Source organism: Pararge aegeria, chromosome 16 (genome assembly GCF_905163445.1).
Source record: "Pararge aegeria chromosome 16, ilParAegt1.1, whole genome shotgun sequence".
NCBI classification, from domain to species: Eukaryota; Metazoa; Arthropoda; class Insecta; order Lepidoptera; family Nymphalidae; genus Pararge; species Pararge aegeria.
In genome coordinates, this window is record NC_053195.1 from 14,814,953 (window position 1) to 14,836,907 (window position 21,955).

The following is a 21,955-nucleotide window of genomic DNA, read 5'->3' on the forward strand; positions in this document are numbered from 1 at the left end:
AAAATTGTTAATTGTTAACAATTATTCAACATCGCCTGAGGATGCTCCGATTTCGGAGCGAAACGTGCGTAGAGGGTACACTGCCGAGGATCTGTCTGGTGTAGAGTATACGGATTGAAGAAATTATAAATTACACTATACACAACCTCCTGCTGTTCGCGGAATATAGCAAATTAAGCTTAATTTTCATAATATATCCATGAGGATTTCCCGACGAAAAAAAAACCACACTAACTAAATAAGTGGCTGTGCCTTACCTGCATTTGTGTACCTTACCTAATTTACTGTGTACCTTACCTGCATTTACAGCAGACGATGCACGGCGCGACTACCAGTAGAAGCGGGCTCGCTGCTAACAGCAGCAGCCCGAATCCCGCAAATATGCCCACGACCTGTAAACGCAATTAATAAATGAAACTATTAATATTAGATAGTTCCATTATCCCGGCGCCCGTAACGTAACACATACGAGTAAATTACGGGCGCCAGGATAATTCCCAAGCAAACGAGGCATTTTAGAGTAGCTCCCGAATGTAGCAAGGGCACTCAGGATTCTAGATACATTAAAATCCTGAGTCACTGATGTGGATCCTGAGTGGAGAGACCCTTAGTCCAGCAGAGGAGTGTCATAGGCTGTTTTTTTTCGTCTACTAAAAGTTTATTGAAACAAAAATATAACATATTTTGTAGGTTCTTCGCACCCGCAAGCTTGGCGACTTGTCAGGGCACTGCTTGAACATGCAGTCTAAGATCTTAAGGGGCTAACCTTTTAGGGGAATGACAGTTATATTAAACTAATACTCCTAATCGGTTTCTACGCGACATATTACCGGAGCGTTTAGCGGCACGTTTTTGTCGGTAGGGTTATAAAAACCTGAGTATAGGCATTCCAGTTTAAAAAAACCTAAGTATAGGCATTGCAAGAGTTATAAAAAACCTACCCTTAAGTATTTATAACTCGTACTGGACATTCTTTTTTATTTTATATCATCTGCATACCCGGTGCATACCCTCTATGCATTAGGGTAGTAGATAACTAGCCACGGCCGAAATTTTAAAAACGGCGTTTTGTCTTAAATATATTACCTGCGCACGATGCCATAAAACTGATGCCCGCGAGTGCCCGAGCTTGTTTTTGCACGGCCCTTTATCGTAGTGGCGAAGTAGGAAGTCGTCCTGTAATTTAAGGTTATAAAATCTTAAAACCCTACTTACTTTTGGGGGCTTCTGCAAAATAACTGCATTTCAGCCCTATCGCGCCCTAAGGCTGCCCACAAACAGTCAATATATTGACAACATTTTTTTCCAATACTTCATTTCTTCAATACTACACAGGCAATATTATTTACAATACGCAGAACATTGTCAATAATGTGTGCGGGCAGCCTTTTTACACATACATCTAAATTTGTTAAAACAAATCTTGATTGAATATAAAAAACACATTTATCTATTCGGAAAACATTGATTTTTTAAAATGTGTCAAGTTATAATAATCAAATGCACTTCCAATCATAAAGATAAAATCTATTTATAGTATGTATATACTTACTCATTTATTGTATGTTATAGTATTTAAATCTGTAAGTGTTGTTATTATATATATTAGTTTATTTTTATTTATTAATTATATTATTTAATTTTTATCTTTTTGTGTACACTAGTTTATGTATTGGCATGTAGTTATTCGCATGTATGTATTTTAATATTTGTACCACCAGCAGTCTATTCTCCTCTTCTTTTTTTTTCTAATTCTAAGGTTGCCTGGCAGAGATCGCTGTTAAGCGATAAGGCCGCCTTTTGTATTACTACTTCTTTCGATATGTTTCTGTTTTTGTTCTATTTTAAATATGTTAATGTTGTGGTATACAAATAAAGAGTTTAATAATAATAATAAATAAATCCGACAACTAATACTAACATTTAAAAATACAACTGAATATAGAATACCTATATATAATAATTCAGGAATGGATAAAAAACTTCACCTGGTAGCCGGCAGGTTAGCCACAAACCGATTAGGGAGTATGGAAGTTATACCCCTAATCGGCTTCAGTGCGATATTACACCGGAACACTAAATCGCTTAGCGGCACGTCTTAGTCGGTAGGGTAGTAACTATCCACGACCAGACAAGACCAGAGAAAATTCCGTAATTACAAATTCCCACCTAGTATGTACAAATAGTAGTGATTTGCATACAAATCAAATACACTGATATCCATATTTATACTTTTATTATCTTTTTAATGTTATTACATTACAGGTGCCGCATAAACCGCTATTGGTTTTACAGTTTTAATAAGCCGTAACTCTGAGAATACTTCTCGGAAGTTTACCAACCACCCCAGACGAGTACCCGTTATCCCGTGCTTTAGGGTACGGGATCGGTACAGCTTGATCCGCTCCTCAATCATTAGAGAGACTTATAAATAAATAAATATACTACGACAATACACACATCGCCATCTAGCCCTAAAGTAAAGTAAATTATGGGTATTAATGATGACCAATGGTTTTTTTTTAATGAATAATATACAAAAACACTATAGATACGAGTATATCATAAAAACCCAGGCACTGAAAACCATTAATATACATCACACAAAAACAATCCATTTGTTGTAATCGAACCCACAGCCTTGTGCTAGCAGCCACTCAAAAAGCAGGGAGGGCCCTCATATAACTCAGTAATACGTATATACTAAGTTGATTCTGGGCCGATCGCAAACAATGTTAGGTAGATCCTTATTCAAGTAATTAAGTGCTATAGATTAAGCTATAAACATTTACACGTTTAAAAACTAAAATGCTATTAAAGTGGTCGTAAAATTTTATTGGAATCATTATATCTGACTACATAGTAACATATGAATGTAAGATCAAAAGTTCAAAGGATTTAACATAAAAAAAAACTTGTAATCACGAACATCATAAGTGTATATACCACGTGTAACGGAATAACGAAATCCTGCTGAAAGGTGTATAAGTATATTTTTAAAGCCCTTAAAGATATAAGTGTATTTAAAGGCTAATGGCATTGTGATAAGCTCCTATTTTGGCTAAGCTCCTTTTTTGGCAGTCCAAAAAGCACCTTAAAGGCAACAAGCTGCCTTTAAAATACGAGTGGAGAAGTTTTTTCATAAAAGGCCTTCATTCATACAAATTTAAAACACCTTAGGGTATTCGGCTACTCAAAGGCGTAAAGGCTTCAAAGGACGGTCTTTCCTGCGTTTCTGACATTCGTAAGGGATCGTGCACACCTAAAAGCAAGCAGCTCGCGTGGCGCCGGCGAGCTCAATCCACACTTAGAAAAGTTACAAAATACAGAACTGTTACCAACGTGTTCCAAACTTTACGTAGCGCGGTAATCTGGGAGCAAGGGAAGGGAAGGGAAGGGTGGAGCAATGGGTATCGATTTGCAAGCAAAATGTTAGCTTTAATCGCGTTGAGATCTTTCGTGTCAATTTGGATATAGATGTAAGCAATTATTTTTTCCTCCGCTACGATTTAAGTAATCCTTAATTTCAATCACATCAGAGCAGGAGACATTATCTCCAAAAGGACATAATTTCAATCTCCCCACAGCGTTATCAACTCCGAGCATTGGCGCACAAGTGGAAATAATATCTAGATAATAAACGTGTTATAATAACCGTTTATTATCTATATTATATTAATACGTGAAGCAAAAACTTTGTATATCCCTTTTTACTAGTTTACATAGAGAAGAAGAGCAGAATGCTCATTATTTTTTTGGAGTTATACTGCTTTTGGGCGCGTTAGGGAAAAATGGAGAGAGTAAATTTTTACGATGCGCGCGCACACCGTCACAAAAAACCGACACTATGAAGTTAGCTATAATCAACATTTTAGTTTTTCTAAAAAAGGTTTTCAATTCAATTCAAACAAAACTTTTTTTTATTTCTATTGTTAGTGTCGTTTTTTTTTACAAACGTAGAACGACAGATAAAAATTTTGAAAAGATTTTTATTTTGTTACCTCAAAGAGTTATAACTTCTAACGCGTGTACATAAGTGCACACACGTTTTTTTTTTTACATTATGCATAAAACATTCATTAAACCTCATTAGACACACCACAATGTAATTGCATACATACACGCATATATTATACTCTTTTTAACATTTTTGGAGAATAATTTGTTTGAAAAATTTACACTGTAGCCTTGGCGGAATCTGTGATTAAAGAATGATAGTCTTTGATAATAGGTTCTATTGTCAAAGACTATTATTCTTTAATTCATAATGTTATTATAATCTAAATTAATTATGGTCGATTATCGTCAAGTAGGCGAACCTCTGGTACAAAACTCCAACCCTAAACTTCTTCTATTAACTGTTGCTCTGCTTTGGCAGGTGGAAATGTAAATTCTAGCTCTAAATTAAATCTAAATTCTAGACGGGCATTGGCATGTACAGGGTTTTTGACCAGGGCGTGCATAAATAAGGAAGATGGCATAAAACGGGGAAATCCTTCGCCTTTATGAGTTATACAAAACTTTTAAGCAGTGCTTTTGTGCATGTTGAAGTGGGGATAGGTCACTGGGGATATGTATATAGTCAGGGGATATAATTTTTGTCTTCTGCCTATGTATACGTGCAGGGAGGAAGGCGGACAAAATGAACTGAGTTTGCGAGTTTAATGTTAATCATAATGTTTCCATAACGACGAGCAATCATTGTTTACTCCGCTACGAGTTAGCCCTTAATTGCAATATTATCAAATGGTTATGATGCACTCTGATAGCGTGCTAACCTATAAAGGCAAGGGCATATATAAAACCCCTCAAAAAACCCCTCAAAAAAAATAGCTCTCCCTAATCGGTTTCTATACGTGGCATCTTACTGGAGCGCTAATTCGCTTAGCGGCACGACTTTATCGGTAGGGTGGCTACACAGAGACCCACGGGCTAAGCCTCCCAAACCAGAAAAAACATTAGAATGTATTATCGATATTGGGACCTCCAACTAAAAAAGACCACAGCGCTTGCAACTAAACCAGAAACGAGGTAAAAAATCGCTTCGATGTCAACGCTCGGCTGGATCTAAGAAAGGTGACGGATGGACTAAACAGAATACTCGAAACACGCTCTCCGAACATCCTGTAGAAAAACGTTAATGTATGTTTAGTGAATAATTAGTTCAGATTTCATTTTGCGAAAGTGTGATTTCTCTAGAATCGGGTTATTGATTATGTTTGTAACATTGTCTGTGGGTTGTTTTCGTATCGCAAGGCAAGTTGTTAACCGGTTAGGCAAATTAGAAAGCGTTATGCTTTCTTTTGGCGCTTGAATTTCAATCCGCACTTCAGAGGCATTACTCATAATGAAGGCCGGCTCAGATTATACCAGTTGCTGGAGCCAGTAAGTTCATTTAGCACAGTACCTACTGGAACGAGTCATTGTCAGCCCTTTGAGAGGTGAAAACTTTGAAATTAGAAAGCGTTATGTTTTCTTGTGGCGCTCAAATTTTAATCTACACTACAAAGGCATTATGCATGCTGAACGCCGCTTTACATTATACAAGTTGCTGGAGCCAGTAAGTTGCGCATTACTGGAACGGGTCATTCCCAGCCCTTTGAGAGGTGAACAGTTTAAAATTAGAAAGCTTCCTAGCTTTCTTTTGGCGCTTTTATTTCAATTTACTCTATAAAGGCATTATTTATGAAGGTAACTTCACATTATGCTAGTTTAAGGGAGTTCATTAGCGGTGTATTAGAATAAATGACATCGTCTGCGACAGTAGTTCTAAGCTCTCTGAGCAGTAAATAGTATAAAACTTAGCAATGTTTCGCTTTCAATTTCAAACTACTATATATAGAGTCATTAACACCCGACGGCCTGCGAAAGCTATTTTTTTTTATTGCTCGTCAATAAATTATACTTTAACTTAATGTCTTAAGTTTTGTTATTGAGTGGCTTATAGACTGCCCTAATATGACACTGCATTAGACGTCTAAACAATTACAGTCACTCTCAATTAATCGCTATAGAATAATATAGTAGACTGCCAATCCAGTCACTGAACTAGACTGTCAACTGGATCAGTACTAAAAAATTAGTCGACATTTTACTATTAGCAATGCAGCGCTTGACTGGAATACCACTGGAATGGTGTGAACCAGCTATAACCACGCTATTAATTTAAATGATTCTTTAGTTGTTGCCCGCCTTAATAACATAGGATTATTGTTACACGTGTTTGGTTTGCGCAAGGCTGCCTATAGTTTTAAGGTCTCCGTACACGAGGCGCTTTGCAATCAGTCTCGAGCGACATTGCAAGCGATAGATTGAACGTGTATATCCATATAACAAAATCTTAGTCGATATCCGTGATTGCTACTGCTTGCAATCTGGCGTGTTTCCACCTACAAGTGCACTTGCGTTCGTCGTACTAAACTTTACCGGCAATTTTACTCGCAAGAGCTACTGGTGCAAGCTGCATGCAGATGCTACCTGTAACAGTTACTAGTGCTAGTTATATGCACATACTATTTGCATATATTGGCGCATTGAACTTGCATTTGCCTTCTTTGATGCCACGTTACGTGTGTGTACCGGCAGTGAAGCGAAGGATCGCTGCAATTTACGTGCGATCGATCACTGAGACAAACGGCCCGTGTATGAGGCCCTTATGGTGATTTGTCAGATTACGCGAGGACGCTGTCCGGATTTGTTTTGATCACTAACTCGTGATAATCGTCTAAGAAGTAACATAGGCTATAATTTATTTTTAAAAAAATTTAAGATCAGACAGATCAGACTGACTCGACGTTTCAAAAGTGCTTATGAACTAGGCCTACTTAAAATAAATGAATTTTGAATTTTTGAATAAATGAACTATGAATTTTGAACCATTCATCCGGAAATCCGGCACAGTCCGCGGCATCAGCTCTCTAGTTTATATTAGTTCATTATATATAGACAATAGCAGATATAATAATTAACATATAAGATATGCAACGGAGCGTTGCCTACTTATGCAGCCTCTAGCGAATTGAGGTACCCGTATGTTCATAAATCAACCAATGGCGGTCAAGGGGACGCGGCGGTGTATTCGACATCTATTTATATTTATCTATATAGCCTTTCGTCCCCGGCCTGATTTAGGCTCAAGAGGATCAATAGCCTTAGTGCAAGATTTGCTCGTTTTCGTATGTCAAACTCTACGTCGTCAAAGTAAAATGGCCTTAATGTTAATTGTTTTAGAATCGCAAATTCTGTACTTCTCATTTTTGTTTTACAATCGGTCTGTCAAAAGCCCGAGCTAAAGAATTGTAGGTAAAATTGAGCTTTCATTCAATACAATTAAGGCACATTTTACGACGGTGTTGAAGTAGTTCCACACTCGAAAGCGATCGGTTGCAATCTTGTACTAAGGCTACAGGAGATTTTAGCATCGCCATGCCTTTTGACATTAATGAGATGATGGCGATAACTATATACGTAACATTAAAACTTAAGTTACGAGGGTTCCAAACGCGCCCTGTTCTAAGAAGAAGCCCACAACAAATATGCTCATAGCCGGGTTCTCATTTTCTTATCACCATCTCACATTGCCGTTTAAAATTATTATTTGCCGTTTATAGCATAAAGGGTAGAAAAAGTTCTATCCTTTATGCTATAATAAGACTTTTCCAAGTTCAAGTTCCAAGCTTGCGTTTAATGCAAGCTTGGAACTTTTTAAGAGACATCACCGTTCAGCGCATGGACCCAGCAAGATGCTCCAACACGAATTGGCGGCTTTTAATGATGATAGCCAGCTATAACGAGACGGCTTAACTCGCTCTCTTCACAGAAAAAAAACGAAAACAAATTCTTGGACGGGAATCCAAACCAGGACCACGCTATCCGTAGTTAAAGATGATATCCACTGTACCAACGATCCTAACTTACTCGTTTACCATTCACAAGGTCAGGAAAATAAAATGTAAGGTTCCATCAAGCAATTATCAGTATCTCCGGCCCTTAATTTAAAAAAATATTTTTTTGTTTCGTAGAAGTGACGTAATCATTCAATGAAAATTAAGATTAAATTCCTTATTCCGCATGAGTATAGGTACGATGTTATTTATAATTTTTTCTATCTTTAAACACCACACCGAACTGATCTTCGGCAATGTACTGGCGCTACGATCCTCAGGAGATGTTGACTTTACAATGAATAATTGTTAAGTGATATTCGTCGCGGAGCATAGCAAATTAAGCCTTATTTTCATAGTATACCATAGAATTTCGCAAAGTAACGTCGTCTTCTATCTAATATTTAGACATAATAATGAACAAGAAAAGATATGGTCGAGAAGACACTTAGATCTCTAGGCAGTGAGAAAAATGCAGAGGGAACGAGAACAGGTATAACAAAAGCGCTGTGAATCTAAGCGGGAGGTCCCGGGTTGGAGGCAATCTGGTAATTTATAATTATTTCTAAATTTTGTCTGCTCTGGTCTGGTCTGGAGGCTTTGGCCGTGGCTAGACATTACCCTACAGACAAAGACGTGCCAAGCGATTTAGTGCTCCGGTGTTATGTCACGTCGAAACCGATTAGGGAAAGGATTACCATACTTACTAACAGGTTAGCCCTTTACCCTCTTAGACTGCATCATCACTTACCACCAGATGAGATTATAGTCAAGGGCGAACATGTAGTTGAATAAACAAAAAAAAATTTATTCGTGTTCCCAAGTTCCACGTTCGGAAAGCAAGTTAAGCCATTACTAACTTGCGAAGCTCACCATCCCTAATTGGAGCAACGCGGTAAAACGGCTCTAAAACCTTGTTTCCTATGAGAGCTGATGATGAATTTAAAAATCGAACATTGTATTTTTCCAAACACTTAGGTATATGCAAAGGCGGTAGTACTTTTCGTGCTAACATTAGTTAGTTATGTTAAAAAAAAAAAAAAAACGTAAAGTACTTACCTCGTTAAGCTATAAAATACCTCTATCTATCTGATATTAGAGTCCCAAAAAAGAAGCTTTCTTTACAGGATCCCTAATACGAGAGTGGTTCAAGAGTTTTATTGGTTGTAAAGTAAATGTTTGCAGTCAGTTGAGAGATTGTACCGTTACAGATACACGAGATTGATCTGCAAATAAAGTCGGGATTTATTTTTTTAATCCGCGTTTATTATATTTTAAATCCCTGTTATAGCTCCGCCATGATTGTATGTATAAATCGGGGATTTATTAAATCCCCTATTTATCGGAACATTTTGTCTCTTTTCGGATGTATTTTTACCGTCAATACTTAAGCTTTCCTGTACAAACAAACAAATTATCTTATAGTGTTTTTCAATATTGGATAGAAGCAAGCGTTACTTTGCGGAATTCTATGATATACTAAGAAGATTAATGTTAATCTTATATCTTTAAATGAGCAATTCTTGTATAGGTATAATTGGAATCTCGGAATCGGCTCCAACGTTTTTCACGAAATTTAGTATACAGGGAAACCCTGTACCCTGTAATCACAAGGTCCTTTTTTGTCAAAAAATTTTCAGTATTAGCCAGGAGCTAAAGCTGTCCTGATTCCCTCCTCTTCACCGCGGGAACAATCGGTTGGGCTGGTAGACGTCCGGGAAGTATACAACGGGTTCCCGGGCGTCTAACAAAATATAACATGCCGTGGTCCTTTTTAGTTTGTGTATGTATTTTTAGAGGGGGGAGTCCCACATAACCCACGTCCTGCCAAAGTCAGAGGTAGCCATAAAGCTTTTCCACCACGCCAAAAAAGGACTATCACCTAAATATGCAATACTCACATCTAATGAAGCCAGGCAATACCAGCAGAAGACGTGTTTGCATCGCTTGCACATCATCTGCGCACAGCCTTCGTCCTTCTCTATGGGCACCCGGCACATTGGACACAGTTTAATCAGCTCGGAGTCTGGTAGGAGAGGGGCGCCCGCACCTCCCATTGAAGAGGACGCGGCGGCAGCCTCACAGGACAGCCCGCCATGCCACTGGGAACAAAGAATAAATTAATAATCAGTAGATAATAATATTAATTACTAGCTGTTGCCCACGACTTCGTCTGAGTTTGATTTTGTTTTTTTATGAGGCATTACATTTAGTTGTAGTACTAAAAAAAATTAAAGTATTCAGTATCGCTAAGCCTTGAAGTTTGCTGCTGTCCGCTGAGGAGTCCTGTTGTCTATCTCTGACCACAGTTTGGACAAAATTAAACACATATTATAAACTCTATAGTACAAAAATAATTATTTAAATCGGTTATAATTTGTCGGAGTTATGGTGTAAAATCGTCAAACACTTTCATCCCCTCTCCGAGCCGAGCTTAATGTCGGGATAAAAAGTATCCCATATTACTTCTAACACTTCCAAGAATATGTGTACAAAGTTTCATGAGGATCGGTTAAGTAGTTTTTGCGTGAAAGCGTAACAAACAAACTTACATTGACATTTATAATATTAGTAGAGATTTAAAATAATAATAATAAAGCTTTATTGACATTCCTTACAATTCAGTATCTTACTGGCTAAATATAATATACAGTTAAATATAATATTTCTTAATCCTAATTTCTTGTTTTCTATTTGTATTTACACTCTATGCGGGCGGTAAAACACTCCTCCATATTTTTCTTAATGAATAAAAGTTACAATGCAATTAATGACTATCTCAGAGATAAGGTGTGGCATTAATTTGACACGATTTGTACTATTACACCGACAGCTTTGCATTCTGTTAAGCGGAATTTGCTTAAAAGCTTACAATAACAATAAGACCTGGATACTAACCCAAATACGCAAAGGAATAAATAAATAGACAGTATCCAGTGGAGTGGATACAGGGTATGCTCTAATCGGGCAGATAAATATATCGATTAGGGTGATCCAAAAAAAATTTTCTTTTCCAAACAGGATTTCAAAATTTCTGTGTAAAGACGAGCCCTTAATATTAATATTAAGATTGTCCTCATCGCATTTTTTTAATTCCCATAAGATTAACATGGGAAAATTTATTTTTGCTTCTTCTGATTTTTGTACCGTTCAAACGACTGATTGACTTATAAATCGCTGATGTCTCTCAATAAGTTCAAAGTTTATATAAAACCTAAGCTTATAGAAAAATCATATTTTAAAATTAAAGATTACTTGGGTAGGTATGAATTGCTCTAACTTCATAGCGCAACATTAACTAGACTGTGAGATGATGGTGACAAAAAAAAAACCTGGCTAAGTTTGTTGTGGGCTTGTGTGGCTTCTTAGACCAGGGCGCGTTTGGAACCCTCCTAGCTATAGTTTTAGGTTAACGAATGCAGTTATCACCATCACTAACATTAGTGTAACATGTTAAATGTATGAACGCTTCATAAGTGCCTGTAATAAGGCCTACATGAATAAAACATTTTTGAATTTGAATATATCATCTGCCTGCTTACTGCACACCATGTATGTACGTCACTGACTGTACCATCAGGTGATATTACAGCCAGAGCCTAATTGTAATGAAATATAAACAAAGCCTGCCGGTTCAAAAACGGTTACAAATAAACACCAACACAAAGATCTCTCGATTGCTAGCGTGCAAAATTAACACAGGTTATATAACCACGGAGAAAAGATGGCCGTAAAAAAAACTTTTGTCTAACAACGCTTTGTTGTGTGGTTAACTCTATTAAAGTTTTCTTTACCGCCCACGGAACCCGTGTTTCATCCTTGAACCGCTCTTTTGCATAATATAAATATTTTATTAATGTTTTCTTCTGAGGAAAATCTCTTTCAGAATGATTTATTGACGCGACATTAGATGTAATTTGCTACTTTATAGCAGTTTATGGTACTGTATTAGCGCTGATTGTTTCACATAAATCACCGGCAAACATGACACGTTGAGTACGACAAGTAGGTACATAATATTATAAATTATTGTCTTATGAGTATTCTATGTGTGTGTGTTTAAACCGATGTGACTTGTGAGTATTCCTCGTATGCATCCGCGAGGTCCTGGATTCGATCCCCGAGTCAGGCAAATTTATATTGTGTTTTTCGATCAAGAAATTCAAAGTAGCAGCCCGTCATCATCAACCCATTATTGGTCCACTACAGAGCGCGGATCTCACAATATGATGAGTAGCGTTTCAAGCAGTACTCCACCATGCTGGCCAAGTGCGGATTGGTGGACTTCATACGCCTTGTAGAACAAACATAATGGAAACATCTCAGGCATGTAAGTTTATGTTGAAGCAAGCTAATTATAATTCCTTAAGACGCAAATAACACGTAAGTCCCGAGATACAAACTCGTTTCCCGCGGAAGACAGTCCAAAGTTCTACACACTAAGCTATAACTGCTTAAGTTAGGTTGTTGGTCTTTTACCTGATCTCTTTCCGTTAGTTTCGGAGCCGCCTTCCCATCGGACTGTGAGAGTATTTTTTAAACTCATTTATTTTTAATTTTCAGTAAACATGGCTTATATAATATATGGTTAAATGTTAGAAAAAAAATTAGTCCAAACATGTTTTATTATTTAAAAGTGAAATTTTTTTCCGAACACAAATCTATTACCTATCTATCTACTATCTTTATTTATTTCAAACCATACATAAAAGTAAGCCTAGCCTAAGCCTAAGCATAAAAAGTATACAGATTAAGTCTGTGATTTCCACACTAGGATTCCCTGTGTCGTGGAAGAACTATGAGCGTGAGAGAATTGTTGCACACACACACTTGTGCACTATAATTCCGGAGTACGTATTTGGAAAATCTCTCTGGACATTGAACACCGTAGCCTATATCGGACACAGAAAAGTGTGTGTGTATTCATATATTTTGTAATCGACAAGTTACGTATGAATTTACATTAGGTAAAGATAAAAAATGCTCTGGCCTGCCGTACTCGATGTCCGCTGGCCCTTACTCTGCAGTTTTTAGGTTAATAATAATTTTTGTTCAATACCCAAAAACAACCTTATCAGGACACTCGGAAGAAGCAAAAAGTGTGATACAAAAACCAAATAGCAATCAACTACGTGAGTGCCTACAAATTAATGTTAAACTAACGTTTAATGTTGTAAAAGATATCAGGGTAGGTACGGTAAGATAGTAAATGGCAATTAATTGCAACAAGTTTTTATGTATTATGTAAATGACTCAACATAAAAACAAAGCATTCTCATTATTCATCCTTAGCGCCAGATTTGCTTACTCGGAATCGAGGGTTCGTTTTCGAGTATATAAACTCGCTAACGACAAAGTAAAATGGACCTAAAGTCAACGGTTTAAGAGGAGCCAATCCTGTACTTCTGTTTGTTTGTTTTACAAATGTTCTTTCAAAAGCCCGAACTAATTCTACACAGACGGATTCGCGAGCATCCGCTTTAATCACCTTGAGGTGCACACTACTAATATTCTTTTTTTTATATGGAGAGTTTTTTGACAGTATTTTTTAAAACTTCGCTTTTATAAATTTAACGTAATATTATAGTATAGAGGGATATAGAGAGTATGTATTTCTTTGTGACTGTAACCTGATAAAGGTATGGTGCTGGGATTAGGCGTAGGCGGTACCGCGGATTTCATTTCATTTCGGGGACAAAGTCGCGGGCAACTGCTAGTGTAATATAAATATGATCCATTTTACTCCGATGTTATATATCGATACTCGAAAAGGACTGTTCGATTGCGAGCGCGCAATTCTTGTACTAAGGCTACCTAAAACAATTTAAAACTACGGAAAATATAAGCGAGCAGTCAAGTAGAAATAACAAGTTAATTAAACAAAGCCGACCGGCCGGCCTTAATTTTCTCGCTAAATCTTGAACCATTTCGTTGTCAGAACATCAATCATTTGCTGGCATAATATATTAAGCTACAAGCAGCACTAGATTTCTCGGTTTATCTTATGATGGATCGCAAATAAATTATGAACTTTTTGAAAATATGTAAATCTTACGCACTCCAGCAAATAAAGTCATCATCATCATCATATTAACCCATTACCGGTCCAACGGTTTAGGCCGTAGATAAAGTAATTCTTTTATATCTCATAGTATTATTTATGAAGTTGAAGAGAGTTTTTTTTTGTTTACTCGAACTCCATAATCTCTCTCTCACTTCTTGTCCGAAATGCAAACCCAAAAATCAAGTCGATTGGTTGTTTGTCTATGATGTGAATGAAGGATGATTTTTCGTATATATAAATGTTTCTTTCAACCACAACTGGGAACTTTCTGTTTTTGCAGGACTGAAATTTGCCTACGTTACTTTCCGTCCTTTCAACTAACTCCATGCCAAAAATGTATAATATCGGTTAGGATATTTGACACCGGGCGTTTGTGTAGATATTTAACGCTATTCCAAAACAAAATGACTTAAAAAAATTTCAACTCTGCTGGATTGTTACGCATTGCACAATTAATTTAATCTCACACCCCCACTTATACTCCCACTTTCCAATACGTTCGAAATTTGCAAGTACCAGGGTTTCATAACAAAAGTAGAGTCCCAAAGGTCTGTAGCAAGCATGCATTGTGCTCGACCCAAATAACGTGACATGGATTACCGCCGTCTTAGGCTTAGACAAGAGGGTGCGTCGTTCCATTAAAGGGCTAAAGACTCATTCGGCTTAAGGGTCGGTTTGCACTCAGCTACAGAGCTGATTAAAGATAACGGGCGATTGACTTGTCGTAATGGATTGTTGACAGGTGACGTGATAATTACTTAACTTATCTCGTTTATGTATTACTGTGTTATTTGGCACAGTTTACTTAGTATATATACGGTATTAGAAGCAAAAACTGTTATTTTATCATTTAGTTACATCAATATTGTTTGATCTTGATCGATTTAATTGTTCTCTTAGATCCGCTTAAATCATTGATTAGTAAAAACAGGTTAAATTTAAGGAATGAATTAATCCGCCCGAAACCCAATAATAACATTTATAATTCGTATTAAATTTTAAAAGGTCTCTCATTTTCTTAAGTGTTAAATAAATGGGGGTATTTACGTTGTTATTATTATATATATTTCTATATCCTAATACCTTAATTTACGGAAAGAGCATCATCAAATTATGTTTTCCTCTCAGTTACCATGTACCAGGATCCCAGAAGGCTAATGGAGTGCGGCCGCAGGAATGTTGCCAACACCGTGTCGCAGCCATTAGAGTTTCGTGCTTGACCTACATTTACCGTGATCCGCCCTCACTCTGCGCTTTAAACAAGAGATGCATTGTTTCACTTATATAAAGCTTTGTTAGCTTTCGTTTCTTTTAAGAAAACTAAACATAGCCTTCAGTGTTCCACTGAAGTATTTGCTTAGAAGATAGGGAGACTTTGAAAAAAAATTGTTTAAAAACTCTCTTATTATTAAACACTGAAGAAGAAGATTCTATTAAACTTCTATTAAGTTTAGGTCAAATCTTGAATTTCCATTATGGGAATTGTGTTAATTTGGCTCACGTGTATAATTTAGCTTCTTTGTAAAATTCATTTGCATTTTTACGTATTCGGTAATAGTTCGTATTTATTTTATGTATGTTTTTTGTTGTATATTTTTGTATAAATATCGGTGCGATTAATTACAACAGGTTGTAAATTTGGTAAATAAATATCAACCTTAAAATATCTTTCGATAAAGAGGGATAATTAATGTTCGTGGACAATCACACATCGCCATCTAGCCCAAAAGTAAGCGTAGCTTGTGTTTTATATAACTGTAGAATATTAATGAATAATAAACATTGATACTAATAATATACAGATAAAAAACTGAAAAATATTTGTGTCACACAAACTTTTCCAGTTGTGGGAATCGAACCCACAGCCTCGAACTGAGAAAGCAGGGTGACTGCCCACTGCGCCAATCGGCTGTCCAATCGCGTAGCGGTACGTCTTTGTCGGTAGCGTGGTAACTAGAAAAATCCTCAGAGGTTCCCTACTCGGCTGGCATGCCTTCCTTAACTAAGGATGTTATTTTGTGACCTGTGGACTAAAAAACTTCTCCAGTAGGTAACGAATTAAGGTTTTTAGACCGTAAAAAAAGAGGGTGGTAACAAGCCACGGCCAAAGCCTCCAACCAGATTAGAAGAAAATTTTGAAAATATGACTTTCCGACTTGCCCCTACTGGAGTTCGATCCCGGAGCTTCCCACTTATAAGACCACATCGTTCACCACTGCGACAGGGAGATGTTTTAAATTAAATTCCCATTATTTTCTGCTCACTCTCTACTAAATTATATTCATACAATTTTATTCGAACTTTGAACGTTGCGATCTTTGCTCATTTGTGACGTCACTTATATAATATGAATTCTAAGCGCGTTTTCTCTTATACTTTTAATTCAACTAATTAATGTGAGCGTTTTAAATGTCAAAGTAGAATGTCAATAATGCTAAAATTAAGAGTCTGTGCGACGAATCGAGATTTGGGACGAAAATAAATTACATTCATAAATAGGTGGTCAAGTGAGAGTTAGAACATGTCTATGGTGTTCCGTGGTTAGGACAATAAAGAAAATCTTATCATGGCCTGCCTATAAAGTATATCTGCAGGTTGTGCGAATACTGAGGCATCGTACCCGAACGCTAAATCGGTTGGCGGCACACCTTTGTCGATATAATCGTCATCATATCAACCTATTTAACGGCGCACTACAGGGCACGGGTTTCCTCCTACAACGAGAAGGGTTGAGACAGTTTTCCACCACGCTGGCTCAGTGCGGATTGGTGGACTCCACACGCCTTTGAAAACATTATGGAGAACCGTCAGGCATGCAGGTTTGCTCATGAAGTTTTGCTCAGTTAGAAAAGTTAGTGGTGCGTAATAAAGTAAAGCCGGAGTCCTAACCGGGCTATCACCGCTCCTTCTGTCGATATGTTGGTAACCAACTACGTTCGAAGCCTCCCTCTTCACTTTAAGGCGTGTAAGCTTAAATGCACACTTGTTGTGATTTTAAGCTTACAGACTTAAATATAAAAATTTAAGCTTTATCGATATTTATTTATAAAAAATACAACAGCAATGTATTGACGGCCGATTGGCGCATTTGGCAGCGACCCTGCTTTCTGAGTCCAAGGCCGTGGGTTCGATTCCCACAACTGGACAATATTTGTGTGATGATCATGAATGTTTTTTAGTGTCTGGGAATTTATCTATATATTATAAGTATTTATGTATATTATTCATAAAAAATATTCATCAGTTATCTTAGTACCCATAGCACATGCTTGCTACGCTTACTTTGGGACTATATGGCGATGTGTGTATTGTCGTAGTATATTTATTTATTTATAGTAACCACTTTAATTAGGTATTTTTTATAAATGTTTCTAAGTATTATTCGGTAAGCTAAGACAATAATTAATACGGTTTAGATTTAGTGATAAAAAAACTTAAGATTAAGGTTAAGATTTAAGGATTATAAAATCTTCTGGATTATATCATTTAGGAACGGATATAAAGAAAATAAGCAAGGGTGCCTTATTTGACTACAGGACCCTAAAAATACCCGTTTGATACAATGTTAGCACGCTTTTCACAGTATTTTCCAGCGGTAACAACAATGGGCCCGGGCCTCTTGTTCTCATCCGACGATGCCGAACGGAACGCCGGGACAAAGAGTCACAGGAAAGCGGTCGTCTTTCTATTCGTTTACGGACAATAGTCTGTGTATAGTTACGCTTACACTACTGCCGTGGAAATTTTAAATGTCCCATTGCTATAATATTTCACGGAGAAACCTTTGAAAATAAACGAGATCGTGTTTTTCGTTGGCAAAATTCGTTCCGCATTGTTTGCTTTAAAAGACTTTTTGAATCGTAAATATTAATAATTGCGGGTGCCTTTAAACCCCAGCTTCCACGTTTAAAATGTTTAATAATTAAAAAATCACCATACATACCCTGATTCGATAGAAGAGAAAAAATTAAAAACGGAGCGTACACATCTTTTTACGACAAAAAAGATGTGAACAAGTAAAATGTAACAGAATAGCTTCTGCCCGCAACTTCGTCTGCGTGGACTTCAGAATTGGGTCTAAAGCTTCGCTCGTTAACTATTTTTAATCTTATCACGGGAACCATTTGAGAGATCGGTGTAGAAAGTATACGTCCATTTCGATAGCATAGGTAAAGAACCCTCGGGAACTACTTAAGCAATCGGGATAAAAGGTAGCCTATGTTCCTATTTCATGTCATACATAAATACCAAATTTCATCCAAATCCGTTTAGCCGTTTTTACGTGATTGAGTAACAAACATCCACCCTTTCACATTTATAATTTTTGTAGGATTGTACAATAAGTGCATTACACCCAAGCCAAAAACAAAGGTTAAATACCTACAGTGGTTAAAAAAATGGGTTCGATGGATATATATTCTCTTCTAAAACAGAAAAAGTACAGAAATGTACGTCTGAGAAAAGTAAAGAAATCCTTTGTGGGGATGGGTATATCAGTATCATGTTATATGCTTTTATAACATGATACCGAAGGTAATCTTAGATCTACCTTTACCTAAGTTTAAACAATATATTAAAATACATATATAGCAAATCGTGGTTACTACACTGTTGATTAATTCCTTAACGATAGGGCTGCTTGGAAGCAGGCCACTCCGCTCTCATCTCTCACAAAACAGAAAAATTCTAAAGATTGTTATAAGATAAAATGTGTTGGAAAAGAGCAATCTGTTGAGTTTCTTGCCGGCTCTTCTCAGTGGAATCTGCCTTCCGAACCGGTGGTAGAGTCACTACAAACAGACTGACTTGAGGTTTCAATAGTGCTTATAAATTAGGCCTACTTGAAATAAATTAATTTTGAATTTTTTCGAATCTAATATATGTAGTAGTTAGAGCTTTTTTTGACAAGGCTCGTCCGAGGACGTACTACCGCCATGTTTATGTCTGCTGCTAAGTAGCATTGTTGCAAAGCTACGTTCCGGTCTGAAAGGCTTTTTTCATATTTTTTAGATCGACTCGCAATTTATGATTATACATTTAAGTGCCAGTATAGTTATGTATATATTGGTTTGTCTGTTTGGTCCTGTTTGTGTGTTAAGATCGTTTCAACCAAGTACCAGGGACGTAGAAGGCTAATGGAGTGCGACCGCATGAATGCTGCCAACACCGTGTTGCAGCATTGTGCTCGACCTACATTTGACGCCACGCGATCCGCCCTCGTGCTGAGCTCAAACAAGATGAATTGTTCCAGCTTTCCAAACTTAGCTTAAGTTTTAAGTTCTCTAATAACATCTATCCTTAAACAAGGCTTACTAATTCTTTACAGTGCTGATTCAGCCTGAAATTTCGTTATAATTTTAAGTCTGATTACTTCATCCATTCTAGTTTTCCTAGAACGAAGCTCCCAAGAAAACTAAGTACGGGTAATTGACGAAAATGATTTAGCGTCAAGGTCCTTGTGGTTGCGGATTATAGCTAATTTGAGCTTTATTAACACACTTTTTTCGAATTTAAAGTTTTGGAACTAATTCAAATGATGACTGACTATTTTTACGTCACACTATAATAGTGGTGAACGTATTTTCAATGTAATAAGATATACTGCTTTTAATTGTGTTTACAAACAGATAAACTAAACACGTTTTTGAAACATAACATAAGAAAAGTCCTTCTAATAGATTAGTATTCTACAATTCTTTGTCTTATTAAATGTGCTTATCACATTAATAAAAATCTATATTCTCAATTTGATTTTAATATTTGTTTTATTGTACCAACAGGGCTCTGTATTTTTTTAGCTCGCTTTTGCATCTTAAACAAAACAATAGAAACGCCAATCTAAAAGATGAGTATTTAAATCTCCTTGTTTATAAATGTGCTCCACTAATTAATAAAAAATCTATATTCTTCATTTCATTTTTATTTCGCTTATTAATTTATTTTTTTCATTTTATTATTTTCTTGCGGCTCTATTGTTTATAAATTTGTGTATACAAACAGATAAAGTTAACTTTTTATTGAATCATAATCAGGACAACAGAAACTTTCTGTTAATTAAAAATGCGCGAAGCTGTTACTGAAATGTTGATCAAGTCTAGACAACCGAAGTTAATTGAATTGTCTATGAAACTAGCATAATAATGAATTCCGCAAAACAGGCTGTATAATTTATGTAAAATAACAGTTAAATACTAATAAATGCAAACTGCGCGCAGATAAAGCAAAAGTTACAGAGTAACATTCTCATTGTTTACGTGATACAAAGTGACAAAGAATCCAGGCTAACTTCACTTCTGCATTATGAGAGGAGATTGTTTTGAAGTTGTCACAGTCGCTTCCGTTTGCTTTATGAAATGAGTGCATGCACTTTAACATGACGACGTTTGGTTTGGCAACAGACCTTTTCAAAAGCCAGGTATTGTCGTAATACTATATGTTTTTTTTTATTCCATTTTTTACTAATTCGGCCGAGGCTATAAGGACGGCCGACTGGCGCAGTGGGCAGCGACCCTGCTTTCGAATCCAAGGCTGTGGTTTCGATTCCCACGACTGGAAAAGTTTGTACGCTAACCATGAATGTTTTTCAGTGTATATTTTAAGTATTTATGTATGTTATTCATAAAAATATTCATCAGTCATCTTAGTACCCACAACAGAAGTTAACTTACTTTAGGGCTAGATGGCGATGTGTGTATTGTTGTAGTATATTTATTTATTTAAGTTAGCCTTGGTAATGATGCAGTCCAAGATGGTAGCGGGCCTCCCAGTACCCCAGTCGAGCCTGGGGCTAAACGCTAGCATCGCGTCTTTAAACACACTATATAACTGAATATTTCTTTCTTTTTATGAAGAAGCTTCTGTTATTTTATAATCCCCTGGTACTTACATGCATTATCTGGCAGTAGCTGTAGTTGGGATTGAAAATAAGCATCGCTTGTTAGTAATTTACCTCTTGGTTGCATTGTGAGCAGAAGTCGTGTCTACACGTCGGGCAGTGGGCGGGGCTGGCAGCTCGCACAGGTACTACTGTATCGCAGCCGGGTCTGGGGCAAAACGCTCTCATCGCGTCCATGGCCACCTCTGAAACAAAAAAAAAAACAATTTTATATAGAGCTTTGCCATTTTCCAAGTTTTGTTTGCAAATTTCGTTTCATCTTATTCTGTCTAATCCAATCCTGCTGTTTGGTCAATGCCTTCTGTCTCAAATTGTTTGATAGGAATCTAAGAGCTCAGCACTTAACGCTTCTAATAATAGGTTTTAACAATTATAATATCACATATTCAATTCATGGGGATGGACACCGCCAATTTCATAAACAATCATAAGCTGGGTCAATCACACTTATAGTTTATGAGATTAGCGCGTTCTCATAATCTCCTTAGCTTTATATAATAGAACAGAAGTATAGTAGAGTGTAAGAGACGGATCTAAAAGTCCTAGGTTCGAATACAGGGTCGGGCAACAAATTGTTAGGTAATATGTTTTTCTGTTAATCAGTACCATACTGGAGTTAGGAAAATTGGTGGTGTCAACCCCGGTGCCTCCGATGAATTGACATATTCATTTTCATAAAAGACTACGAGATACGAGAAGTACTAAACTAGCATAAACGATGCCTGCGATCTGCATACGAGACGTAATAAACTTGCATAAAAGACACTTGCGACGTGTATACGAGACGTACTAAACTTGCATAAAATACACTTGCTACCTTTATACGAGACGAACTAAACTTGCATAAAAGTCACTTGCGACTCGTATACGAGACGTACTAAACTTGCATAAAAGACACTTGCGACGCGTATACGAGACGTACTAAACAAGCATAAAAGTCATTTGCAACCTGTATACGAGAGGTGCGAAACTAGCATAGAATACACTTGCGCGGAGGGTCGTGGTTATTATCCTAGCGATAATAACCAGGACCCACCGCGATAATAGTCGTTAAAGCCCACCAACTCGCATTGGTGAAGCATGGTGGGTCAATGATCTAAAACCGTCACTCTT

General features: G+C 36.9%; 1 protein-coding gene across 2 annotated transcripts in view; it reads right to left on the bottom strand.

Moving 5' to 3' along the window:
- LOC120630342 (probable E3 ubiquitin-protein ligase RNF144A) overlaps positions 1-21,955 on the bottom strand; it is a 145,785-nt gene that overhangs the window by 2,975 nt on the left and 120,855 nt on the right. For both annotated transcript variants that reach the window (XM_039899540.1, XM_039899541.1), the window contains 4 exons: positions 20,897-21,027; positions 9,785-9,985; positions 1,087-1,176; positions 298-392 (listed from right to left, as the gene is read on the bottom strand). In XM_039899540.1, coding sequence (XP_039755474.1) covers positions 298-392; positions 1,087-1,176; positions 9,785-9,985; positions 20,897-21,027 — 517 coding nt within the window. The remainder of the gene's footprint in view (positions 1-297; positions 393-1,086; positions 1,177-9,784; positions 9,986-20,896; positions 21,028-21,955) is intronic.